General features: G+C 49.0%; 2 protein-coding genes across 5 annotated transcripts in view; both read left to right on the top strand.

The window, feature by feature from the left end:
• camkvl (CaM kinase-like vesicle-associated, like) overlaps positions 1-3,362 on the top strand; it is a 52,581-nt gene extending 49,219 nt beyond the window's left edge. For both annotated transcript variants that reach the window (XM_066709969.1, XM_066709970.1), the window contains exon 11: positions 1,670-3,362. In XM_066709969.1, coding sequence (XP_066566066.1) covers positions 1,670-2,935 — 1,266 coding nt within the window. In that variant the 3' untranslated portion in view covers positions 2,936-3,362. The remainder of the gene's footprint in view (positions 1-1,669) is intronic.
• Positions 3,363-4,896: 1,534 nt separating this feature from the next.
• On the top strand, positions 4,897-25,479 carry uba1 (ubiquitin-like modifier activating enzyme 1). Of its 3 annotated transcripts, none has more exons than XM_066709972.1 (26): positions 4,897-5,097; positions 13,463-13,579; positions 14,035-14,093; positions 14,452-14,620; positions 14,945-15,079; positions 15,189-15,295; positions 15,581-15,671; positions 15,976-16,108; positions 16,514-16,611; positions 16,739-16,885; positions 17,025-17,201; positions 17,361-17,468; positions 17,615-17,695; positions 18,803-18,958; positions 19,129-19,294; positions 19,378-19,574; positions 19,715-19,779; positions 19,933-20,128; positions 20,536-20,610; positions 20,760-20,961; positions 21,217-21,305; positions 21,571-21,663; positions 21,775-21,966; positions 22,189-22,290; positions 23,708-23,808; positions 23,921-25,479. In XM_066709972.1, exons 2-26 carry the CDS (start codon positions 13,463-13,465, stop codon positions 24,054-24,056), a joined length of 3,192 nt encoding a protein of 1,063 aa, XP_066566069.1. In that variant the 5' UTR covers positions 4,897-5,097; the 3' UTR covers positions 24,057-25,479. The 3 variants fall into 3 exon arrangements, with proteins under 3 accessions (XP_066566069.1, XP_066566068.1, XP_066566070.1); XM_066709971.1 differs by lacking the exon at positions 4,897-5,097 and adding an exon at positions 9,478-9,684; XM_066709973.1 differs by lacking the exon at positions 4,897-5,097 and adding an exon at positions 9,479-9,684 and having other exon boundaries at positions 20,760-20,949.
• The last annotated feature ends 1,709 nt before the right edge of the window (positions 25,480-27,188 follow it).

Below are 27,188 nucleotides of genomic sequence, written 5' to 3' on the forward strand. Positions count from 1 at the left end.
GTGCAGAAGGCACAGGGATTTACATCAGGACACATCCAGGACCTAGTGTTTGTGTTTTAGCCCGTCTGTGAGGAAGATGATGGTGATTGGAGGAAGGGATAAAAGAGATCTATGACAGGACAGCACAGTTCCAGGCTAACCAAATCCAGGTTAGGAAAGAGAGAGTAGAGAGTAGCCTATGCTGGACTCTACAACCCAAGGAGAGACCACAACAATGGAACTGAGTCTCCAGAGTCTCTCATGAGTGCCATCAGTAGATGACCAGTTACTTATCTGGCCCATAGCTATGCTGTGGCTGGAGCACGGTTAAACACTAGAGGCCGAGTTTGACTAAAGACTTGCACTGGAATACAAGGGAACTGAGCAGCCGAGGTCTCTGCCTGTGTCTACCTGTCTGTCCGACTGCGAGCGGTCACGATGACGTGCCTCTTTGCAGCGACTCCTCTTGGGCAGCGGTCTGAGGAGACAGTGAGGGCGTGGCGTTGTGGGGATGTGTGGCGGGACCCTCAAGCAGCACAGCACATTCTTATACCAGTTTAGAGGGAGCTACTTAGAAACCATTTGTGAAAAGTCAGTCTCCCCAATATCCTTGGCCTCTAACCTTGATTTGGGTGGCTGTAAGTGTGATGATGAGAGCTGTCCTCCGTGTGCGTCAGTCCCAGTGTGGTCACAGTACCCCTGTCTGTCTGTCTTTCTGTGTGGGTGTTTTTATATGTGCAATCTGCCTATATCCCCAAATGGGCATCTGAACCCATAATCCCAATCCCCCCCCCCATCGTATAAAAGCACTGGATACTGCAAGTGGTTTCTTTGGAGCATTCCTGTCTCTGTCCATGTAAGTCCATGGTCTAATGCATTGTTGCTTAACATCATTTAGAAAAATAAGAGATCACATTTTAAAGTACTGACTACAACATAGGAAGGCACTAGCACTATGCACCTGTATTACTCTCAGGGGCTCTTTTTAGGCAGTAGTGGGTTAATACACTGTAAAGCTCCCCAGTTTCTGAGAATCCCCGCAGCGGATATCCACCACATTCTACCCAAACCCGAAATCTTGCGTGGATCTGTGATCTGGCACAGCCTGACAGTGTATCAGTCCAGTACAGCAAGCAGGTATCAATGGTAGAGCTGACCAGTACCGAACATCACTGCAATGTCACCTTATCTATAACCCACCCATCTCCACACAGACACTCTCAGGAGCCTCGCAGGGCAGGCGTCCAGTCTGTAGGACGACCACGGAGATTACTCCTGTGAGAAAACAATATAGCAAACTTGGTACTTGCAGTGGTGGTCACTTAAGCTCATAATAAAATCCAGCTGAACTCTGTTGTAAAATATATAAGGAGAGCCCAGATCCATTCCTGTCCCCACCAACCTAGTCACCGTAATGAGGATTTGCCACTCCTGCCAGTTACGTTGCAATCAGCAGACGGCAAGATTTTATTTTTTACTTTCAGAATTATTTACATTCACATTGCCTGTGTTTCTTTTTCTTTCTGAGAGCTAAACCTTTTATGATTACCCGAGTGGAAACTGCACAGAACAAAACTCCCCCGAGACAACAACTATTAAGACTTCAGCTGTATTTCATTAGGTTACACAAGCTGCATTTTGATCCCCCCTCTATCTCTCTCACTCTGTCTCTCGCTGTGTCTCCTTGCAGAAAGCCATCCGCGTCACCACCTTCATGCAACGCCTCCGAGCCCCCGAAGCCGGCGGGGTGGGGGTGGGGGGGGGTGAGGGAGGTGGCCGCTTGCCCGTCACCCCCCGGACATCCATGAGTGTCTCCCATGAGGTCACTGTTGAAAACAGGCCCGAGGAAGAGGACGCACAACGGGAGGGCGGGAAAAAAGAGCGAGGAACAGCCACTATTCCCAGCAGCCTGTCTGTGGGCATCTCCCCTACATCCACCCCAGACCCCCAGCTGGAGCAGACCGGGCTCCCTTCAGGGAAACTGGGAGAGGATCTGGAGAAAGGAGGTGGTGGAAAGAGCCCCTGGAAAATGGCAGCCAATCTGGGGCCGGAGAAGCCCAGACTTCAGCCCGAGAAGCCCTCCCTGTCTCCTGTGACGGAGACCAAGAAGATCCCCGACCGAGGGACTAAGGTGATCATTCTGGAGCAGACTGCCAGCCCCGGAGACAAGAAAGTGGGGGCCTCCACAGAGACGCCCAGCAGGCGCAAGATGGCGGCCGTGCTGTCTCACTCTGTGGATAAAACAGGAGATCCGGAAAAGAAGACGGCGGGAGAGGCCACGAACAGGGGGGCGGCAGACGACAAGAGAGCCAAAGCGGAGAAAAGCTGGTGCCAAACCCAGGTGCCGGAAACTGTGGCTGAGAAGAGAGTGCCGGTGTGTGCGGAGGGAAGGAGAGGCGGAGGAGGGTCCGCGGAGGCGAGCCCGGGTTGGAAAACGAGCCAGGCGGCGGGGGGCAGGAGTCCTGAACCGGGAACACCCAGGAAGGGGATGGAGGAGCTCGGCGCGGCGAGGGGTTCGCCGGGCACGGGGCGGAAGAAGACAGTGACCATTCAGGAACAGAGCGAAGCTTCCTGTCTTTTTGGGGCATCCGCTTCCTCCTCCTGCTCCCCTGCCACCAGCACCTTGGGCCGTGGCGACTGGCAGATGGACAGCGTGATCGAGCAGATCGAGAAGCAGATGGCTGCTGTGCTGGAGAAGATCGAAGGTGACATGCCGTCCCTACTGGAGCAGATCAGCGACAGGCCCGACTGCCTGCGCTCCCACCCCTCCCCAGCCCGGGGGACCCAGACCACCCCCCGGCCCACCCTCCCCCACCTCACCATCCAGCCGCCCAGTGCCCCGCCGCCCACCCCGCCTGGCCCGGGACAGGAAGACGACGGGGAGAGGGAGGAGCAGGAAGGTGGGGTCCGGTCCAGCCAATCACCACGAGGGGGCGTGTCGGGAAGAGGCCTATGAATGAGCACACAAGGATGTATTTTGGATATAACAATTAAGAGGAAATATTCTAATATGCAGGAATTATATTAATATATTGATATACGGATTTATTAACTATTTTTTTTCCTCTTTCTGTCTTTAATCTTTCTCCTTATTTTTGCCTTTCGCCCTTCTGATGGTGTTCTTTCTTTTTGCACCCCGTCCTCTCTGGAGACTCTTTCTTTCTATTCTGTCTTTCTTTCTGATTTTCTTTTTCCTGTTCTTTCCTTCTTCCGTCCTTGTTTTTCTCCAGCCCCCGAACCACTCGAACCCTACTGCCATGCAAACTAAAGCCCAGTGTTTCCTTTTTCTTCTTCCTTCTCCTTTCTCGGACTATGATGGCGCACCAGTGCTCTGACGATTTTTGCATTCTGTCAGCAATTCTTTCAATAAAACTCTCAGCAAAAACAAGAAAAAACTGTCATTTTCCTGTGTGTGTGCATGTTCATGTCCGTGTCTGTGCCTAGTTCAGATCGCTTTAAACCCCATAAATGATTAAGCTGATGCCGATCAACAGACTGGACGCTGGGTGCCACAGTGGGAGAGACTGACAGAGATCACTGGACTTACAGCGAGACGTCACTGATGAAGGGAAGCACTCGGTGAGGGTCTCTGACAGAGAATTGTGTGTGTGTGTGTGTGTGTGTGTGTGTGTATGCACTCAATAGTCCTTTTTGCTTTTGGACTGGAGAGGTTTCACTGATCACAAAATCCCTTCTGCAGGATTCAATACAACACTGTCTGTGTACGACTACTCAGACACTGGGACAAAGCTCCACACCTGCACAATAAGGCTAATGCTTCCTATCACGGCACGGTCCAAAGTCCTATGTTTCTAGTCTCACACTGAGCACTATTGGGTACCATTATAATAATTGTATTCATGATGAGGAATTGGATTCTAATCCCAAACTCTTGTGCCTTTGGCTCACAATTATTCCTGCATGAATGTAGCACTGCTGACATTTATAATCACAATTTGCTAATGCTAATGCTAATTTTCAATATAAGGTTATATGCATTTCACAAATCATTTATACCCCCTAAACCTGCTATTTTATCATACTGGTATTATTACTATTACATTGTTATGCTGCACCTAAATGGCTGTAGTTGATGAATCTTGCAAAATATTTCTCCGCACTGTAGCATGTGCAGTTTATTTATGTTGACTGAATCAGTCACTGCTCATAACATGTGGGTGCTGTGTTAACCTTGATGGTTTGGTGTAAGCTTATGCTACAATTGAAAATGTAAAAGGGAGATAACTGGATGAAGGCATCAGCAAAATGTAACAACAACAACAAACATACAACAGGCCATACAAAATTACCCAAAGTCATTAACAGTTTACAGTGAAGTCTCTGAGTATGGTAGCCATAATAACATTAATCAGGTGGTCTCCAGTGTGAACCCCAATTTACTGGCAGACATACTTACATGCATTTTATTATTTTGTTTTATATAAAGACTTTGGCCTCAGGTGTATGTCGTGGAATCTAACGGTTGATATTGAATGCAGACGCTGGAAGGTGGCCGTTACAGTTACGAGATCATTCTAGAAGCACCAGCACACGTTTAAACGTTTTAAATTCACCCGGCTGTAGCCGCTCCGAGCCCCATCCCACTTCCCCGGGGAGCAGCGGCGCACGACTACATCTCCCAGCAGCCAGTGCGAAAGGGCAAGCTGTCGGGAAACCTTCATCCGTGACCGGGAGAGGGGGGTCATGCATGGAATTGAACGGTATCGTGGTCACTTGTGTGACTTTTCGAGGACAACAATCATAGACCACAATAGCTCTATACTTATTTTATTATTTAAGTGTCATTCGTATAACAAGCAATTGTTCTGCGTCACTAACATATACATGCAATTTTAGGGTCCCCCCCATTTCGGGCGGTGGTGCGGCCCTCCCTCTAAGCCCCCTTCTCTCCGCACATGTTGCTTTATTCTCATTCCGTGCTGCTGGAAGCGGTGTTGGGAGCCGGCAAGACTGTCTGTTTCTCCCCCGTCTGAGAAGCCTCCTCTCTCCCGACGCTGCTGCTCCTGCTGCCGCACACTCTGTCTCCCCGGGGCTGTGTTTCTGTTGTGCGTTTCCGTTTTTAATACCGAGGAACAGGCCTGAGCAAGATCGGATGTGGTAAGTGCGGCTCCTACTCCGGATTTAAAATCATAATAAGACAGACAGACATCACGGGGTGCCAATAAGGCGCTGCGGACGGAAGACAATGCTGAAGTGTGCGCGCCAGGCAGAGCCGGCAGGTCTGGGGGAGAGAGGGGGGATGGGGCGGGCAGGGAGAGGGACAAGCAAGTCCTGCGGGGAGAGAGACCTCCGGCTCTCGGTGGCTGTGTTTGGGCACTCGGGCTGAGGCGCAGACGCACCGCTTTCCCCTCCGGAGCCGCCGCGGACAATAGAAGATGAATCTGTTTAAGTTGCTGCTCAAGTTCCGTGGGCTGCACTGTGGCCGGTCCGGTCCCGGTGCCGAGGCGCATTGTCCGGCTCTGGGGGGTCCAGGGGGGGAGGGGAGGCGAGAAACCGTTATCTCTCCCGGGGAAACGAACCCCCGGGGCCTCTGCCACAGCTCAGCCGGAGAAAAAGGCGGCCGGTCGGGGCCTGGTTTTGTTATTCGGTGGCCCGGTTTTCCTCGCCCGCCGATTTGCCCCCTGACCCTAGACCGGGGCCGGGTCGCGCCGTGGCCGCGCTGGCTGCGTGGATGCGTTTTGTCGGGGCTTTTCTCGCTACGCCACGCCGTGTCAGACGCTGCGGGTCGGTGCAGCGCGTCGGTCGGGTTCAGATGATGCCGTTTCTAGAACAGCCCCCAGACCGGCAGCTTGACTAATGCTGCCCCCCTTGACTGAAAGCTCTCGAACTACCAACTGAATCGTAGAAACGTCAAGATTGTGACTGTGTTGGTGTGGGGGTGGGGGTCTACATTGGCTCTAATCAACACCCCACTGTGCTTTCCCACCTGCCCCCCAAGTCCAACCGCTGTCCCACACTACCCCTCTTCCTAACCGTCTCCCAGTCTACTGAAGCCACCAGCCCAAGCCTCTCTTCCTCATCTCCGACTCCTGGACCAGATCCCTAGTCCCTCTCCCCCAACCCACTAATGTAATGTAGTGCTGCCCAAAGTGCCACTCTGAGAAAGTTCAGCGTCCCCCTCTAGGGACCAGCATGCAGCGCTGCTCTAGTAGTGCCTTTGAGCTCGGTCCACAGACTGGGAATAGCTGGACGCCAGGGTGGTGTTCATCAGATCGGAGGTGAAAAGGGGGATTGGTGTTGTGGTTCTGGCTGGGATGCTCTCCAGTGTGGATGGGATTTGACAACCGCTGGTTCACAGTCAAAGCTTTAACCAGGAACATCTAAGGTTTCCGGTTTGCTTTAACGAGGCTGCTCCGCTTATTTCTTAACTGTGAATTGGTTATTATGCGTCTTTACTCTGTTGAGGCCTCCCAAATCTCCCCTGCAGTTTGGATGCCAGGTGCATAAAACAATGCAAGTGGCATTTAACCATTTCCCTCCTTCCAGGTCTGCTGAGTACGGTTTCACTCCCCACCCAAAATAACACTAGCCCTACTGTGTCCATATTCGCATTGGGATTGTGTGTCAATTGTTTGCTTTGTCGCATGTCAGCTCCATGTTACATGATTACAGACGTTCAAGTGCCTGAAGTGGCGTCATTCAGTTACTTCTAGTGGTCTGTGCGAGGAGTCTGTGTTGCCTCTACTCTTGCCAGGCAGCGCACACGCCTCCCCCAGTTGCGTCTCTCTCTGTGCACACGATACGGTCAGGGTTAAACTGCTGAGAGTGGCACCTCAGAGACTCCAGAAACCGCCAGATGAGACTTGGATGCCTGGCACTTTATAACACTTAAAAAAAAAAATGATGTTGGAGTGCCAGACCTTGATACAGCAATCACACTGTGTAAGCATACCGTGAACAAGGACATTGAGGACTCTGTCTTAATATTGCTTTCTTATTGTGTGAAAGGTGTAGTTCACTAGACCTTCATTTAATCCTTAAGTTTAAGGGTGTGGCAGAAACCATTAGTCAGTTTGGTAGTAAAGAGGAAAAGCTTTTCATGCTGAATGTTTTCAGAATGAATTCACCTCCTTTGTTTACTTTATATCTGGTGTTGGTATCATTATTTGTTAAATGTATTAATTGAGTAACTTGAATAATACAGTGCTGGACATGACCTCATGGTACATCTCGGCCCAGTTTCTGCTTTTCAGATGCACACTCTGAACAGTTGGGGAAAGTGCAGTATAAAGCACCCGCTCTCAATGGGGCTAAATGCTTGGCACGGGGCAGCCTTTGCACTAAATTCTGCCGCTTTACACACATCCAGTCCGTTGCACAATCTGCAGGGCTCTAACACTGCAGAGGGGACTAGTGTGGCCCTTGCTGATAACAGCACAGACGGACAGGTGTCTGGAAATCGAAAGGGATTCACAGAAATGCATCCGACTGGTGAGGATGATCTATTGATCGCAATGTTTTTACTGCTTGAGCAACTCGGTAGCCTCAAAGGGTTCGTTTTAAGGGGACTAGCAGACCTGGGACACAGTTGTTTTGCAGTTTAACTGAATGTAGGTTAGTAATTTAAAATATTCAAAACACAAAGTAACAATATTTGAAATGATTTACATATTCAGGGAATAGAAACAAAACAAGTGCTTCTTTAACAGTAGCTGGTGTTATCAATAGTGAGCATCTTAATGAGGTGTTTGCCTGCTTTGAGTTATGGGTATTGATCAGGCTTTACTTACTGCTGGTTAGAGTCATAGATCTGAAAAGTTGAAAATATTTTAGGTCTTAGATCTGCTGTATAGTACGGTACTGCTAGAGCAGATCAAAGTCACTCACAATATGGATGACCTGGAATAACAATCAATCAGTCCGTTTTTATGGAGGAAGAGTGGGATGGGGCTGGGGGCTTGTGGGCCGGAGCAGAAGTGACCGTTTGAATTTGAGTCCCCGATGCTACCTTTTAATAGTTGTGATGCTGAAATGTAAATTTTCAGTCTGAAGCTCTAGGTTTTTTGGTGAGATCTGCATGTGCTGTAGAGCTTTGTGGGTAGTAACCTTTGAACCTTGGAGTGGAGTTATCCAATGAGATGCAGCCGTCTAAAGAGTTGTCTGTTGTTAAGGGTACTATGCCTGCCAGTGAATATGGTGATTTTTCCACCACTGTACGACTTACACGGTTACTGCGCTGGGAGAAGAGGGCAGAGAATATTCTCTTACCTGCTCACATTCTTACGGATAGTCGTCCATCTTTACAGCGGACTTCTCTAGGCTCTGTAGTACCAAGCGGCCATTAGCTCAGATTAAGCTCCATCCAGCCCTAATGCTATAATCAATGTAGTGTGCATTCATGTGATTCTGTTGTATTAATCCAAATGACTTGTAGTGTGCATGCTCAGACCTCTGATAAACAACTTTTGTTGACTATCGCCACACCCAGTGTCTTGGCTCTCCTCTCTGTTAATCATGTGAAATGCATCACATTGAAGAAGAAATATTTTTTTAAATTAATTAAACCACTTTAATAAAACTTACTTTTAGTATTAAACATCTGAGCCCATTTGACTGGCCTGTATATACGCTAGTGAGGGTGTTATTTCAGTCAGCATGCATCCATGTATGTACTGTAATCATATTACCGAAAGTATTGGGACAGCCCACACTATGGAGACGTGTCTCGGGTGTGGTGTGATGCTGTATAAATCCGCCCTCTATTTCACTGCTGTGGTCCTGTTTTCATAGGTGACAATGCACTCACCCCAGCTGTGCCATTTCCAGTGTAGCAAAGCTGTTCCACTTCTTTGAGCATCACCTCCACGGGAGTTAATTACAGTTTTCACCTTGAACTGCTTTGCTTTGAACCCGTTCCAGCTTTCTGACTCTGTGTTGTGCTGTGGGTAGGTGTACAGGGACCCCACTAATCCAGTGGTTATGGAGGTATAGTGTTGTGAAAAGTTGTGTGGCCAGCGGTAATAGGAGAATTGTACATTTAATAGTAGTATTAATATATAACCTACTAATGAGCCTATGTGAAAGTTGCCAGAAAAAATTTGGCTTAACGTATACGGTGCATGGAAAAAACAAAACATGCAGTAGCAAACGCAATATATTATTCAAATAATGTATAAAGTAGTGTATTTCGTGCAGCTGGGGAAAAAAAATAGTGAATTGGGTATAATAAAGTTCAGGCAGATACTGAAGGGCTTGCGCGTTCATCTTGGGCAGCGGTGCAGTGTGTGGTTGTGCACGCCAGGGCCTCCGCTCTGCCGCTAGCCTGACGGAATTACATATTCATGAGCTGCCAAACCGGAAAGGCGGAAGGCGTGCCGAGCGTCATGAATCATCTATTTAAGGGGGCGGGGGTTGACCTATTTGCATAACTACGGGCCAATGAGCGCTCTGTGATTAGCATGCACGCGCTCCGGGTCCTCATGAATAATGCAGTGGCCTGGCCCCTGCCCCCCGAGCTGCCATCTTGGTTTTGTTCCCGGTTGCAGTAAAAAAAAAACAGCAGCAGCAGCAGCAGCGAGCCGGAGAGAGAGTGACTCGACACTAACTCGCAGCCGCAGGACTCGCTCGCTCCGTCGGCTTCGTGCTGTTGTTTTCCCCTCTTTCCACTCGCAGAAGATTCACCCCGTTGCCTACAATCACAGGAGCGGTTTGCAGGCGCATCGAGGGGTCAGAGAAGGATTATTGGTAAGGGCGAGACCGGTGTGTGTGTGTCGGGGGGAAAGGTCCATCCCTGGGCGGAGAGACAGGCGAGCCGGGACGGGGTTTCCCTGTGGGAGTGCGGGTGGATTTCACCCAGAGCCGCGGCTTTACCTACCCCTCCGACGCGGCGAGGATCGCAGGTAGGCCCGGCGCGGCTGCGGGGGAATGAATCGGGCTTTTCCGCCGCCGGGCTGAGATCGGTCGCAAAAGGGCGAGTCGGCTGGGATGGGAGGCGGATGATGTTATTTGACGGTTTATACAGCAGCCCGTGTGTTCAGCCCGGCTGTAATGGTGACCGTCTGCGGAAAGGCCTCCCCGTTGTCTGCAGACACGGCAACAAGGAAGCCAGAGTCCAGGTTTCGATTTGACAAACCCGGGGCTGGTGGGGCACCCTGCGACCAGAGACCTTTTCCTTTTCATTGTCGTGTCTTCCCGTCATTCAGGTGACATTTCCCGTTGTGAAGTGCCGTTTGCTGCCGCTCCCGGGCCGTAGCCCGTGTTTTATCCGTGTCTTTGTCCACGGGTGGGAGAGATGTGATGGGAAACCAGCCCGTGTTCACGCAATGTACGGGCTTGTGTTTTGCGGCCTGCTCCCATTCATACTCCGGCCATGGTGTCGGCGGAGGGGGTATTTAAATCCTGGATCTGAGATGGACAGCGCCATATGTCTCGTTGTTTAATTGACCATAGTGCAGTTTATGCCATACGCCAACGTCATAATAGTGTCTTATCTGATTTTTCCGGCCGTTAAAACTTATTCTGTGATAAAGGACTATTGATGTGAATCTGTGTCGGTACTGTACTGGAGCCTCGTTTGTATTACACAAAAATAGTCAATCTGGTTTCTGCTTTATTGTAGACTATTTAAAGACTTTTATATGGTCTATTCCTCCAACACCTTTTAGTTTTTTTTTTTTTTGTATAAAATACTAGTAGTATTAATAATATTTAACAATTCAGAAAATACCTCAATCAATGCCTTTAAATTAATGATTCAGCACTTTTTACCCCCCCACACACAACACAATGTATAACCGTGACCTAAACAACTCCCGGCAGCCTTCTTTTAGATTAGTCATTAGTATAATAGTTATTTAGGTCACCAGATACAGAAAGAGGTTTGGCTCTCCAGCACTCCTTTTGTTGACATTTGTAGTGGATTCTCAATAGGTTGCCTCAGACTAGTTCTCTCCATCAGTCTGTTTTTCAGCCATTGCCAAGTTTATTTTAGTTTATATGTATTTAAAGATTATGCTATACTTAATGGCTGAATGGGTTTTCCAGGTGACACACTCCACTGCAGACCATCCCTGTATATCTCTGCGGAAGAGTGCAGATGCTGCGGAAAGTGTTATTAAAGCCGTCTGTGGGATCGTTTTTGTCCTCGCAGGAGGCTTGTGGGCTGTGCACTTCTCCATACAGCCGGCCCCCAGTGGCAGGATCTCGTGCAAATGCCCTTCCACATGGACAGTCACTTAACATTGCGTTAGACTGCAGTGTGCTGCTTGCGGTTTCAATTTATCTCGGGGATGTTTAAATGCCAGCCCTACCCTTCCCATCCCATTGCAGCACGAGTGTGAGGTTAATTTGGTTACATTCATCAAGGAGGTGGTTGGGACCAAAGCCTGCCCGGGTGTAGGTCTGTTTTGAGAACGTTTAGACCATTACCATCAAAATAGCTTTTAATGCAAGTCATTCCTGATTACTATTGTGATTATCGCCACATTATCGCTAATATGATCATTATTGTAGTGTAGTCAGAGCTGATTGTCTCGCAGCACGTCACCCCTGGACACTGTTGACCTATTGCCTGAGAAGGCCCAGGCCTGTGGATTTCCCATGCGTCTGGCATCAGTGGCTACAGCTCCTCAAGATGGTAATCTGGGCTAAGCCAATAACATGGTTCAGCTAAGTAATAGGGAGGGTTTGACCAGACTGAACCACAAGCTCCCTGCCCTCTCTGGGACCTGGGCTGGAGAGTGCCAGAGATGGCTGGGAGAGTCTCCATTCACCCAGCTCAGGAAAAGGGGATGATGTTTCTCAGTGTTTATGACTGGATTGGCCACTTCAAGGCCAACAGGGAAATAGTTTGTCATATTCCCAGCATGTGTATTATTATTTTTTTTTAATTGTATTTAATAACTTAGTAGAGCACCTCATGTGGGGGTAATAATAATAAGGATGGTGCATAAACTCAAGTGTTAATACTGTGACAGGCTGAAGGTATTAATTACATACAGCTTGTGAAACAAGCTGATTTTATTGATCACTTGCTTATATTACAATACAATTATAATGGCTTTTGCATTTGTTAAAGGATTATTGGCTTTAAAAGGCTAGTCATTCAGTATATTTGTACTGGTAATGATTGAACGGTACATTGATTTGCAAGACCTGCGGTAATGACTGAATGTAGGGTACTACAGCCCTGGTCCTGGAGTTGTATATGGTTTTGTTTTGGTTCCAGTCGAGCTCTTGGCAACATCTGAATCAGTATCCTCAGTTGCTTAATATCCTTAAGACGGTGCCTACCAAACCTGAATCCCCAGGAACCAGGAGTGGAATCAATTGGCTGTTCAGTCAGGGATGTAAATCACAGCGGGGTGTGGTGCATCTCTGGCATCGCCTCTTCAGAGATGTGTGTACCCAGACTGTCAACACTAATCCACTGTATTTCAGATGCACGAGAGGCAGGTCCCAATCCATCCTGCATTGTTAAATCCACTCATTTGGTTTTAAAAGCTGCTTTTCACAAATTCCATCAGGTTGTACCATGAAATAATGTGAAGTTTGTGTCTGCTGGGCTTTGGTCTCATTTGTTTACTGTAGGATTGGGCGTCTGAGCGCTTCTCTCTCCTCTCCCTTTCCATCTGCACTATTAATGCACTCCAGTGTCCTTACATTGTCCATCTTTAACCTTCCTGTGCATCTGCATCAACCTCTTTGTGATGCAGCTCAGTTGTAGTTTAAAACAGTTTGTATGTGAACCCCCAGCTGAGGGAGAGAAACGGAAGATGGAGAGAGTGAGCAAATACAAATTCACATGCAATGCACTTGATCCACAGAAGAGCAATGTATTGTTGCCTTGTTGAAATCTACAGTTCTTGCACACAACCGAGGGATACGTTTTTGGGTCTGTGTTCTAGGTTGCTCTTAGCCTTACGATCCTGTTTACATCAATGGTTCTGAACCTACAAACTGAGGCTTTCTTGTCTAATGTGATATACGAATTCATTCATTTGCGTCAGTAAAATCTCCTTAGTGAATTTGTCAAGTCAGCATTGATTAAGTAAGCAGAGCCAGAACCTACTGTAATCCCTCTAGAATTGGACACAATTAGCAGAACGAATTTAATAGTAACACTGAAATCCACTCCTCCCACCTCTTGTTCACTATCGGGCAGTACACACACGCTGTCATGCAACGTCTAACGGAAGGATTGAGCGTTGTAAATCCAGGCATTTGCAGATTTGCAGTATTCAAGTTGTTGAAATCTGACGCAAACGTGCACTCTTCTAGAACGGTCTTCTGCACCACAGCCTGGATCTGTCAGATACGTTTTTAATCTTCAACATTCAAACATACCCGTCTGTCTGTCTCTGGGAGATCTTGATACTTGTAATGAAGTGTGCGAGATTAGTACAGTTTTAATACCTGCCATGCAGTGTGATTTGTTTGTTTTGATTTTATTTAATGTTCTCTCCCTCTTTCTTCCCCCCCTCTCATGCTCTCTCCCTCCCTTCTGTCTCTGTGTGGGGGACAGATGTCCAGCTCGCCGCTGTCCAAGAAGCGTCGCGTGTCAGGATCAGAGACGAACACGGGATCCCACTGCTCCTCCGCCAACTCCGTGAGAACTGAACTGTCCCACACTCCCGCCAACGTGAGTGCACACGGTGACACGCCGATACCTTCGCCATACTGCAGACCATACGGACTTTAACCCACTGTCTACAGTGCCAAAGCAAACGGCTCAGCCTCGTCCACTTGTTCTGCTCACACCACCTTCACGGAGACTGCAGGGGGCAGATGGCAAACTGCAGATCCCAGGAGACCAGCCTCCCTCTGTAGAGTGCCTTTGTGAAACTGTTCCTCTCCTTACTGTTCGTTGTAGTCCTGTGCCTGTTTAGTACAGCTGGAATACAGAATCACTCATGTGTGAAGTAGTCTGGCAGTTTGACACTATACAGCTGTGTTAAATCGGGTAAACTAAACTGGCATAAACTGCCAATCGTAGATACGCTGTTGAATTGATGTATTCCAAGATAATGGCAGATTTGGTGGGATTTTTTTGGGCTGTTGGATTTTAACCATCTTTCTCTTTTTTTTTTTCCGCAGGGCATGGCTAAGAATGGCAATGAGGCCGAGATTGATGAAGGGCTGTACTCCAGGCAGCTGTAAGTCCCTCTTCCTCTTCATAGTCCCAGTCTGTCACACACAAACGCTCGAGAGAAAAACAGTTTTGGTGGCTAGTGCTTGATGGTTCCAGGACTCAGCCAACCCTCTTGGGTTTCCCAGGAGGCAGTTTCTGTCCCCTGCACTGCCCTGTCTGAGCACAGAGATCGACTGGTGGCTTCTAAAGCTTGTTTGCCATGGGTTTTTGGTTTAATTGGGGTGGGAATGACTTGAAAAGGGAGTCATTTAAATACAATCATTTTCAGTCTATAAAATGCATATGTCTTCCTGTCGCCAAACCCATGTACAGTAAAAGCTTGCATCTCTGATCGCCTGGTTGATCTTGTTTCTCCTCCGCAGGTACGTGCTGGGTCATGAGGCAATGAAACGCATGCAGTGCTCCAATGTGCTGATCTCGGGCATGCGGGGGCTGGGTGTGGAGATCGCCAAGAATGTCATCCTCGGGGGGGTGAAGAGCGTCACTGTGCACGACTCTGGCAACGCCGAGTGGAGGGATCTCTCCTCGCAGGTCAGCCTATGTGACGCTGTGTCGTGTGTGAGCTGGAAACTGTGACATTGTGCCTCTTAAAAGATGTCCCGTGAATAATTAAAAGCAATAAAAACCTTACGAGAGATGGCCTACGCTTGGGAAGAATGATTTGCCCTCATAATGGAGCCTGCCTTAAACAGGACCTCACTGAAGGCCGTCACCCCATCGAGACTCCCGATAGAGTTAATCAAGAATAAATTTCTAAAATATAACAAGGCCTGTTTCTTGGCTGTCTCCTCACTTGTTTTAACCCTGTGCATGGAGTGAGTCCTCACCTCTGTCTCTCTCTTTCCCCGACTCCAGTTCTACCTGCGTGAGGAGGACCTTGGCAAGAACCGCGCCGAGACGACCCAGCCCCGCCTGGCCGAGCTCAACAGCTACGTCCCCGTGGCCGCCTACACCGGAGTGCTCTCTGAGGACTACCTCGCTCAGTTCCAGGTCAGAGGAAGCGCAGTGCCCGTTGACTTTTCTTGGCTCTCACGGCAGCTATAGGCCACACTGGCTTGTCCAAGTCTGTGGACTGACCTGTGCCGTGTCTGTGCTGTAGGTGGTGGTGCTGACCAACTCCAGCCTGGAGGAGCAGCTGAGGATCGGGGATCTGTGTCACAGCAAGGGCATCAAACTGATCATCGCAGAGACGCGCGGCCTCTTCGGGTGAGTGGTGCCCCTCCACTCCCACTGACTCGCAACTTCATGCAAAACGAGTCTCATGCAAAGAGCTCATTGGCTCCATCCACCCTGGGGCAGGGCTTCAACAGCCCTTCTCAGCCAGCCTACTGCTGCCGCCACTCACCTCCCTAGGGGGCTGTCCAAGCTCATTCACACCTAAGTTTCCATGTTTTACTTCTGTGGTGTTTTGGAAGAATTGAAGAAAAACGTGAGCTGATCTCTGCTTTGAAGAAGCTCAATCTCTTGCATCTCCTGCTTTCTGTCCTTCAGCCAGCTGTTCTGTGACTTTGGGGAGGAGATGCTGGTGTTCGACAGCAATGGGGAGCAGCCACTCAGTGCCATGATCTCCATGATTACCAAGGTCAGTCCTGTCATGCTGGTGCTGATGCACAGAAAGCACACGGAAGGGGGCGGGGGGGGTGTATCTGTGCCTGATCCACCGGTCTCAACTCTTCCGAAACCAAGCCATTCTTGATGATATTTGCATTGATGAACAGAGCATCGTTGCACATCAGGATTAGTGCGTTTCATTCGCTATGCGCAGAAAATGGACAAGAAGTCGAGTGTACAAGAAGGGAGACAAGAAATTTTGGGGTTGGTGCCAGGCTTTTATTGCTCTGTTAACGCAGCTCTCTCTCTCTCTCTCTCTCGCTGGCGCTCTGCAGGACAGCGCGGGGGTGGTGACATGCCTGGACGAAGCGCGGCACGGGTTCGAGAGCGGAGACTACGTCACCTTCACAGAGGTGCAGGGCATGACGGAGCTCAACGGCTGTCAGCCCCTGGAGATCAAAGTGCTGGGTAAGATCGCATGGCTGACACCGACACCACTGAGGGCAGAAATGGTTACGTTCAACTGCCAGCTGCCCCCCTGTGCCACAGTGAATCAGAAGACTCTTCACACCTGGAAAGGGAAAAGCTTAAAAAGCTCAATCCAGGATAGCTGTTTTTCCTAATGTGCTTTTAAGAAATGGGTCTGAAATCGGGAAACAATCATTGCTCTGCAAAACCCAGTTCTTACCTGGCTTGAAAAAGTTGAAAAATGAAAAAGTTGGTGTTAATAAGCAGGTTTAATAGATGAGCTTTCTCTATTCACACTCTTGTCCAGTTTTGGTCTCTGCAAACCCAGTACTTTCCTGGATGCCTTGCTGTGCTTTATGGCCACACGCTGAAGTGACTGTTTTAAGAGTCTCTTGTTTTGGGCAGGTCCCTACACCTTCAGTATCTGCGACACCAGCTCCTTCACAGACTACGTCAGAGGCGGAATAGTCTCCCAGGTCAAGATGCCCAAGAGGATCAGCTTTGTGAGTGTCCCAGTTCCCCCACTTTTTGTTTCTTTGGTCTAGTCTGCTTGCTCTGTGTGTGTCAGTGTCTTGTCTGATTCATGTCTATCGGCCTTACTCTCATGTCCGTGTCTCACATCTGTTCTAGAAAAACCTGTCGGGGTCCATGGCTGATCCTGAATTCCTGGTGACGGACTTCGCCAAGTTCGATCGCCCGGGTCAGTTGCATGTGGGCTTCCAGGCATTGCACAACTTCGAGAAGAAACACAGCCGGCTGCCCAAGCCCTGGAGCCAGGTAACTGTGGGGATGCACTGCTGCAGGGCTGATGCCGTCCCCCTGCTGTCGTGGGGCTTAGATTGCCGAGGGTCTTGCCTGCCTGTGTCCCACAGAGCATCACTCATCCCTAGCTCCCTCTCTCCTCTGCGGTCTGCAGGCAGATGCGGACGAGGTGCTGGCCCTGACGCGCACCGTGAATGACGGGCTCTCGGGCTCGGCCAAGCTGGAGCAGCTAGACGAGGGGCTTCTGAAGAAGCTGTCCTTCCTGTCAGCGGGGGACCTGGCACCCGTCAATGCCTTAATTGGGGGCGTTGCCGCGCAGGAGGTCATGAAGGTCAGTTTAGGAGTCGGAGCAGGGAGCCTGTCTGGGTTAATGGGTTGCCATGTCTATAGTTTATGGTTCCAGAGTGAGGCAGCTTGCTTTGGGTGGGGTGGGCACGGGTCACACTCGGTGGAGAGACGGCCTGTTTCCTGACTGTCCCTCTCCCCGCAGGCCTGCACAGGGAAGTTCATGCCCATCATGCAGTGGCTGTACTACGACGCGCTGGAGTGTCTGTCGGAGGACGAGGGAGTCACGCTGACCGAGGAGGAGTGTGCGCCTGTGAGTGTTGTTCTCTGGTTCTTCTGGTCTTGTTAAAGATTGAAGTCCTCTTAATGCCACCTTGGGGGGGGACAAATCATGAGGGTTCAAATGTGATGTTATCCGACAAGGCATCCTAATTCCTCATCTTTCCTTCTCTTCCTCAGAGGAACTGCCGGTATGACGGACAGATCGCAGTCTTTGGGTCCAAGATGCAGGAGCTGCTGGGCAAGCAGAGATACTTTCTGGTAAACAGAAGCATTTTTCCTCTACAGATCTGGGGCCGGTTGCATAAAACTATTAGACTGGTCTTAATTTGACAGACTAGTCTATGCAAGTTAGTCAGTTGCATAGAAATTAAGACTGATTAAGCCTGAAAAGGTAGCCTCCTCACCACCAGGCTAACTTGGAACTTAAGTCTATCTTTCCATTGAAACTGCTGGCCTCAGTCTACAGACAGTCACTGCTGCTGAAAGGCAGCCGGAGCCCCTGCTGAGTCCCACCCGCTGTCCCCGCACACTGCGATCCCCACAAACGGGGACTCCTCCCCACACACTTCAGTAACCAACTCTATATTATACCTGCACTTCTGTCATTTTGAAACTTTAATTTGTATTATGACTGATTTTAGTAATTGTGTGCTGTATTTAGCACTTTTGTTTTGCTATTGTATCTTAAGTCGCCCTGGATAAGGACACCTGGCAAAGGAATACATAATACTAAACTCTGTGCTGCATTTAGTACTTAGACGTTTCCTCTTTAATAGCATATTTAATAATTTCTCCCGTCTTTTACAGACCACACACACACCAGTTTGACTTAACTTTTCTTCATTTTATCCCACACTTTGTTTGAATGAGTTAATGAAAGTTTCTGAAAATGGCGCCCAATTTATACATTTTGCAACATTTATATTTCAGTAACTAGCATAGTTTTTCAGTTCATCGCTGTTTTTTTTTGGGTTTTTTTGTCAGGGGTCTTTAAATTCCCAGAATGCAGTGTGTGGTTGACTAAGACAGACCAGCCTAAGGAAAGACTGTTCTATCCAATGGTCTTAACTGAGTGTCTGTTGTTACTAGGACTTACCATACTAAGACAAAGACTTAGTCTATGTTTATGCAACCGGCCCCGAAGCTAGACTCTCCAGGTCTGGTTAAAACCTCCCCTCCACAGGCCTAGTTAAGTAGAGTGAAATCCAGCTCAGGAAAGCCACATCGTTCCATTTCCACTCTGGTAGAGAAGCTTTTCACTGTGAAGTACTTCCTTTTCTACCTTCCTGCTGTTGAGGAACAGATACTAGGTCGATCACTGTCGCTGAGAAGGTGTCTAGGTGGTGATTTCTCCTCTCTGCGCAGGTGGGAGCCGGTGCGATTGGCTGCGAGCTGCTGAAGAACTTCGCCATGATTGGCCTGGCGAGCGCTGAGGGTGGGGAGATCATCGTGACGGACATGGACACCATCGAGAAGTCCAATCTCAACAGACAGTTCCTCTTCCGGCCCTGTGACGTCACGGTGAGACTCTTTACACTGGCACTGCAGACTGCAGGCACAGAGCCGTACTGCATGCCAAAACACAGCAGAGTGGGGTTTTATTCACACTTAACAAACCGACGTGAAGGGTGATAGTAAAGGGACTGAGAGGGGGCTTCACTTACTGATCAATTGCTGTTCGTTGGGCACAGAAAATGAAGTCTGAGACGGCAGCGGCGGCGGTGAAACAGATGAACCCGGCAGTGCGGATCACGGGCCACCAGAACCGCGTGGGGCCGGACACCGAGAGGATCTACGACGACGACTTCTTCGAGGGGCTGCACGGGGTGGCCAACGCCCTGGACAACGTGGACGCACGTGAGTCCCACAGAGACGGAGGGATCATGTTCTTTATGGCTTGATATTAACAACAGATGTTTTAACGCGCTGTGTCCCTGCAGGCATGTACATGGACCGGCGCTGTGTGTACTACAGGAAGCCCCTGCTGGAGTCGGGCACGCTGGGCACCAAGGGCAACGTCCAGGTGGTCATCCCCTTCCTCACAGAGTCCTACAGCTCCAGCCAGGACCCCCCAGAGAAGTCCATCCCCATCTGCACCCTGAAGAACTTCCCCAACGCCATCGAGCACACACTGCAGGTGAGGTTTTTTTTACTCCAGAAGACTTGAGCTTGGCCGTAAAAACAGTGGCTGTTTGCTGCCAAGATTAGAGATGCTGGCCTTGGCATGAAACTGTTCTCTGTCCAGTGCTCTGATTTGCCTCCCGCTCTGTTTCCCAGTGGGCTCGTGACGAGTTCGAGGGTCTCTTCAAGCAGCCTGCGGAGAACGGCATGCAGTACCTCACGTGAGTCTCCCTGCCCTTCCATACCCTGACTCGAGACTGAGACCACAAGTCCAAGTGGGAGGAACAATTATGAAGGACTGGGGGGAGGGGGATGTGGATACCGAAATCCCATAATCCCTCCTCTAACTGGTGACGTCTTGTTCTCCGACACAGAGACCCCAAATTCATGGAGCGCACCCTGAAGCTGCCCGGGGCGCAGCCGCTGGAGGTGCTGGAGGCCGTGTACAAGAGCCTGGTGACCGACTGCCCCAAGAGCTGGGAGGACTGCGTGGCCTGGGCACGCAACCACTGGCAGTGCCAGTACAGCAACAACATCCGCCAGCTGCTACACAACTTCCCCCCTGAGCAGGTGTGCCTCGCTGGTGGGGAGGGGGGGGTTGTTACAAACTGGATAAGGGCTTTGCTAGAAAGTCACCTACAATAAAAATGAAAAAGTGAAGACGTAATGAAAGAAGAGACTAATCGAGAGAGAAAGTAAAGGAGAGATGTTAGATCAATAAGAGAAGGCGAGTGAGTGGTTGAGGGGTATTGAATTATTAAAAACCCACAGCCGGCTTCACGTCATTGGAGGAAACGTTTGAAATGTTAACCTGGAGTAAAACTTGTCTTGTATATCCGGCCAGTTTTTTTTTGGTTTCTTATGCTGCTAGTTGTTAATGTAGGTTTGTTCATTATCTGTTACATTGCAAAATGTGAGTCCTAAATTAACTTAATTTCCAAGCCCTCCTTCTCACCCTCCTGTGCGCTCTCTCTCAGCTCACCAGCTCTGGAGCACCATTCTGGTCAGGTCCCAAGAGGTGCCCTCACGCCTTAGAGTTTGACACCAACAATGTGAGTTCCTCCCTGCCTGCTCTGCCCTTGAGCTGCTCCACATTCTTTCCATCTCGCTGGCTCTTTCCCTCTCTCCCTTTTTTTTTTAGTTCTTTGTCTTTAACTCTTAGTGACTGACTGTATTCATAATTCCCCCACGTCTCTGGCAGGAGCTGCACATGGACTACGTGGTGGCGGCCGCCAATCTCTACGCCCAGACTTACGGCCTGGAGGGCTCCACAGACCGGGCGGGCGTGGTCCGCATCCTGGAGTCAGTCAAGGTGCCAGTGTTCACTCCCAAATCCGGTGTGAAGATCCACGTGTCCGACCAGGAACTCCAGAGCGCCAACTCCTCCGTAGGTGAGAGAGCCTGTGAGTGCCACCCGACCCATTCCCTCAACATCCAGTAAAAGCTTTGTGGAGAAAGGGGTGTCTTAATCGGGGAGGGGGTCCAGTCTTGACACACAGGTCTGCAGTAATTGGTCGCAGTTCCCCTGCGACTCGGGACGTCCAGGATCGGGACTGATCTAGAGATCCCAGGGATAAACTGCATATGTTTACCTGATCTGTTATTTTTGAATGTTTATATCTTTGTTGTTTTTTCTCCTGCTGGCGTTTATCTCTCAGACGACTCCAGACTGGAGGAGCTGAAGACCCTGCTGCCCAGCTCGGACAACCTGTCCAGGTTTAAACTGTGCGCCATCGAGTTTGAGAAGGTACGTCATTGCGAAACGCCGGGGAGTGACGGGTTTAGGTACAGGCTCCCCCAGCCGGGTCACTGTGCCCTTAGTGTGATCCTCACAGCCTGCAGGACCACATTTAAGACTTCCCATCACTTCCAGTGATCTGAGATGGCAGTGCGAGTGGAATCAGTGCAGACTTGGGGGGGTGGTGGTTTTCTGTGGGTTTGATGTTTCCGGGTAGGTGGTGGTTGGACTCCACAGTCCTCAGAGGTTTTATTTATTAATCTTGTGTTCGCAGGACGACGACAGCAATTTCCACATGGACTTCATCGTAGCCGCTTCCAACCTGAGAGCAGAGAACTATGACATTCCCCCCGCGGACCGGCACAAGGTAAAGCAGTGTCGTGTTTACTGTGCCGATGTAGACGCTGCTGTTCAGAGGGGTAAACGACGACACTTCTGTGCATCGGAGGAAGACTAAATCAACCCCTTCTCCCTGCAGAGCAAGCTGATCGCAGGAAAGATCATCCCGGCCATCGCCACCACCACGGCGGCGGTGGTGGGCCTGGTGTGTCTGGAGCTGTTCAAGATCGTTCAGGGCCACACGAAGCTGGAGTCCTTCAAGAACGGCTTCATGAACCTGGCGCTGCCCTTCTTCGCCTTCTCCGAGCCCATCGCCGCACCCAAGCACAAGGTCAGCGCTAGCAGGGTGACGCAGTGAGCAAGAGCGGCCGTGGCCAGGGTCCCGCATAGAAGTTCTGCTGTGCCCATCCTTCCCCAGGCTAGATCCACCACCCCCCCCCCCCCCCATTCACAAGTTGTGCGGTCTAACGCAGCACAGCATTGACACTGGGTTCATGTGGATCTACAGGGGAGCGGTGAAGGCCAGCTCTAATTAAGTGTTGTTCCTCCGCAGTACTACGAGAAAGAGTGGACGCTATGGGACCGCTTCGAGGTCAAGGGGCTGCAGTCCAGCGGAGAGGAGATGACTCTCAAACAGTTCTTGGACTACTTCAAGGTATGGACTCTGGACAGTGTGGAGACATTCCCCCAAACCTGCCCCCCACCATCCTCACCTGCACTGAATAGCAGACTCTCTAAGAATTGAAATATCAATTTATGCTGCTGGGTTTCACAGACCTTACGAGCTCTAGTCTTGAACTGCTTTGCCTCAGATCACTCAGGTCTCAGGAGGGTTTATTTTTGTTAGTGGTGATTGATCTGTATTAACCCTCAGAGCACTAGGCCCATAGGGGGTGCTCTACGCATCAAAAATCACAGCGCTTAATTTTACATAAATACATATAAGCATAATATGAAACCTATATATCACAAGAAACAAGACTGACGTTTTTCATTCTTCTATGATTCGTTTTTTTTTTAATGAATACAGGAATGTGCATTAGCAAAGAACTTTTATACAGACACCATTTTTATTTTCAAAACAACCCTGTTTTCAGAATTAACCTGGGTTATAAACACTTAAAAAATCATTCATATGAATGTTTTTTAAAATGCAAAAAATCCAGATGTTTACAAATACTTAAAATAAGATAAATAAATAAAAAATATAAATAAAAATATAAATAAATAAATAAAGATAAATAAAAGATAAATGTGTGTGTTCGGCTCGGGGCAGATGTGATCTTTCTCCTTTGCGGATAAATCGTCTGGACAGGGTTGCCGTGTGGAAATACATCTGGGACTATTACTACTTATTTATTAATCTTGCCAGCTTTCTTTTTTGTCAATTTATCAGTTATGTTATTTGTCAAACGTGATTCTGACATATAGGTTGACCAGCGGAAATAAACTAGAAACGTTTAATCTGCACCGTCACCGCCTAGCATTCTCCCAAATTGCTGTCATAACAATACTAATCAATGTGCCAAATTAAAGTTTACAATACTAAAAAGTTTAATTTAGTTTTACCGGTCTCAGAAGTAGTAAAATGTTCAAAACATCCCCATTTGACTCCTTTAAAAGCGCTCTCATCTCGTATGCATTTTCAGCGCGCCGCCATCTTTTCCCGTCTTCTCTAAGAGACAGGTATTTATTTTAACCCATACAAAACCTCTGTTTTAAAAGCTTTTTGAGTGGTTCACTCCCTCAATGAACATCTCTGCTATTGGTTAAAACGATTTGTTTATTGGACATATCTGCATAGCAACATTTTAATGCTAAAATGGGGGTGGAATTTTGGGCCGAAAATCAGCTCCCTAGTCTTCTAGCTACACCCCTGGGCGGGACGATTTTCAGCCGCTAGTCCTCCGAGGGTTAGTTGTTTATGCTTCTGGATTGGTCTCCTGTGGGAAGAGAGTAGAGTCTCTCGGCTGCGTTTGTCGAGCACAAAGTAAACGGGCCTCGTTAGGTGCCAGAAGTTGGCGTCTCCCTCACAGTAAGACCTGTCTGTCCCTTGTCTCGTCTCCCTGCAGAACGAACACAAGCTGGAGATCACCATGCTGTCCCAGGGCGTCTCCATGCTCTACTCCTTCTTCATGCCCCAGGCCAAGCTCAAGGAGCGTCTGGACCTCCCGTGAGTATTTCCTCTCCTCTGTCCTGCGGTCACAGTGTTGGGGGTTTACAGAGCCTGTCCAGGCTGCTCGCCCCTCCGTCTCGGTCTCCTCACTGTCTCTCTTGTGTGGCAGGATGACGGAGATCGTAACCAAGGTGTCCAAGAAGAAGCTGGGGAAGCACGTGAAGGCGCTGGTGTTCGAGCTGTGCTGCAACGACGACACGGACGAGGACGTGGAAGTGCCCTATGTCCGCTACACCATCCGCTGATGGTATCCCCGGGAGGGGTTGAGGCTGGGGAGGGGACGGGGCCGAGATAGTCACTGGGGGGGTGGGGTAAAAAAAAAAACAAACAAAAAAAAAAACACCATTCACAGCGACACGGGAGGCGGAATGACACCAATCACTCGAGACAGGAGGTGGGGTGGGCGAGCCACAGGACCTTTTTCTGATGTGGGGTGGGGGGTGCTCAAACACAGGTTTTTCTCTATATATCCGTGTGGAGCCACATCTGCAGCAGGACTCGTAGGAAAAGAGTAGCATGCCAGCAGAGTCCTAGACTACGACCTGCGCTCCCGGGGCCGGGCTGATGCACTGCCTGGGCCGGGGACGAGCTGGGGCCACACCTGACGCAGGCGCCCGTCTTCACAATCCAGAGATGCTTCCGTCTTAGGCAATTAAACCCCCCCCCCCTCCCAACACTGCTACCACACCCTAATGCCCTTTTGGTCTTGTTTGTCTGGTCTCAGCGCTGCAGCCCGTCTACCCATAGTTCTCTCTGCTGCTTCGCTCTACGGTTCCCTACCGTTTCTCTTGGATTCACCGGTTCAGGGAGGAGGGGAATGTGACTAATTCTGCATGCCTTCACTTTCTACCTCCTGCGAAAACCTCCCTGTCCGACTCGTCTCGGACGCTCAGGTCTTCGGGAAGTCCTCGTTCACGGCTGTGGAGGCCGACTTCCCCGCTGCCCCCGCTCTTCAGCTCTGTGCCTTCCGGGACATCCCCACCCTGCCCCGCCCCACACAGCAGCTCGCTCTGATCAGACCCATTGCAGCCCCACGCTTTCACATTCACCAAATGCTTCGTACTCTAGTTGCACTACTTGGGAATCTGCAAGAATCGATGCAGGCAGTTTTCTGAAAATCAAACGATTGTCCTAGGGGTGTTTTTATTTCCCTAAAAAGCTTAATTTGTATCTTTGCTTAGATGTCGGCTTTCATATAATTTTTTTTTCCTTCAGCAAAGCAAAGCTGCAGTCTGATTCCCTCCCAAGATTTTATTAAAGAACCAGTTCCCACATCCTCGAACAAATTACACTTTAATTTATTAACGCAGAGCTTCACTAAAGTGTGATTGGTAACTGGGGAGTTTTAAACTGCGGAGCAAGCTCACCTGTCCGCAAGCCCCTCCCCAACCCCAACCTGATTGGAGCTGCGGTTTGGTTTGTGAATATTCCTTTCCTGTGATTGGTTGTTTTTGGTGAAGGGACAGGGGCTCGCACGATAAAGGGTTTTTTGTTTATTTTGTATTTTATTTTTTGGTCAGAACTCTGGCACACCTTGTAGACTTGACCTCTTATTCTTTCTACTTTGTTAAACTCCAGATACGTTACAGTAAAACAAATTAATACTAAGACGAGAGTATTCTGTAATAGGAGCACTTAGTGTGACAGTGAATAAAGCTGTAAAAGACACGTGGGCTTTTGTGTTTTCTTACTGCTGCGATGCATGTTGTGTCCAAACACGACTTCCCTTCATCTGTGATGAGCCGTGGTTGGAATTACAGCTCGTCAGTCGGAGCACGATGCTCAACCTCCAGGTCTCAAACATTCAGACAGCCGCTCCCATTACCACCAGCCTTCTAACATTTTTATAAAATTTGATTTAATCCCTTACCTTTAGTTTCTTTAAATTGAGAGCTCAGAGTCCAAAACACTTAAGTTAGAGTAACTTGACACCATATTTAGCCTTTTACACGGTATAGATGATGCTGATCTCTTCACTGAGAGGTCACAAGCAAACACTCAAATTCCCTAGATTTCCACAATGAGAAGAGGGGGGCCAAATGTTGAAGGATTACAATTCATACATGACCATTACACCCACTGGTCACCAGTAATGTTACTTACAGCAGGCTGTGGAAGGGATGGAGAGTTGAGATTTCACTCAAAGCTGCCAGTGTTTTGTCAACGAATCATTAGAATCAAAGACCTGGTCACAAAACACCCAGGATACCTTCTGGTGGCCAGAAATATGTATAACTTTAATCTAAATAAAAATAAATGCATTGTTAAAGTGAGTTTGTGTCTGTCTTGGTCTATGTCTGGTGTTTCTAGAACTTATTTAGGAATACATTTGCAATTATGGGTTTGAATTGATCTGGGAAATGCTTACATACACATGTATGTGATCTGGCTGAGCAGATCAATCCTTCAATACAGTATTGTTGTTGTGGGGGAGGGGCGTGGGAAGTCCTTTGTGGCTTGTTGTGTGGTGCTGCTCTCTCTCACAGTGGTGATGGCCTGTGTTTGAAGCCTGGCGGTGAGATGAGGTCTGTATGTTCAGCAGCCAGTCCCACATGGCTTGCCATAGCTGGCCTTGAAACTGCACAAGCCTGACTACACACCTCTTGTTTTGTTTGTGTTTTGTAGTGTGAGATCCATGTACCAGACCTTTGAGCATTTTGAGCTCAGTGCAGTTTGCAGGGGTTGGGTTTTATTCCCAGAGAGAATGAGCTCCTTAAACTTTCTTGGTCATGCACTACTGGTATTGTGTTTTACTGCCTGAGGGGCCAGTGTGAGTTTCATAAGCTCTGCTTCGTCAGCAGATCATCAAGCTAGTAGAACCTGGGTACAAAACCTGTGAATTCAAAACCTAAGGCCCTAAAATTTTTGGTGCTTGTATTTGTGTTGCTGTTTCACTACCTGGGGGAGTAGCATGAGGTTTATGGAGTAGGTATCTGAGAGGCAGGTGGGGTCCCTAAGTGGCTCACTGTGGCATGTGTTGGATTCTTTACTAGAAGGTCCTGGGTTCAAGACCTGATGAAATATCTGTTTTTAGCTCAGCCTTGTGTTTTGCCTTTAAGTGTCATGTGAGGTTCATAGAGCAGAACCCCAGGCAGCTCAGGGAAGAGTCTGCAGTGGCTGGGTGTGTAGCGTGGGGTCTTTGGAGACACTAGGACTGGGGCTCAGAGCCAGGCTGGGTAGTTTGTGTCTCAATGTCCTTTGTTTTAACTCCCTGTAGTATCACTTTAAGATCATGTAGTAGATCTTGCAGCTTCTAAGAGGGGGACCCCCCCCTGTGGCTTACCACAAGGCCCACCAGCCCCAAAGTCAACAGTGCCTGGGTTCAAACCATGGGATGGGCAGCCAGATAAGCTAAGCTAAGTGTTTTAAATTTGTGA

Source organism: Amia ocellicauda, chromosome 7, assembly GCF_036373705.1.
Source record: "Amia ocellicauda isolate fAmiCal2 chromosome 7, fAmiCal2.hap1, whole genome shotgun sequence".
NCBI classification, from domain to species: Eukaryota; Metazoa; Chordata; class Actinopteri; order Amiiformes; family Amiidae; genus Amia; species Amia ocellicauda.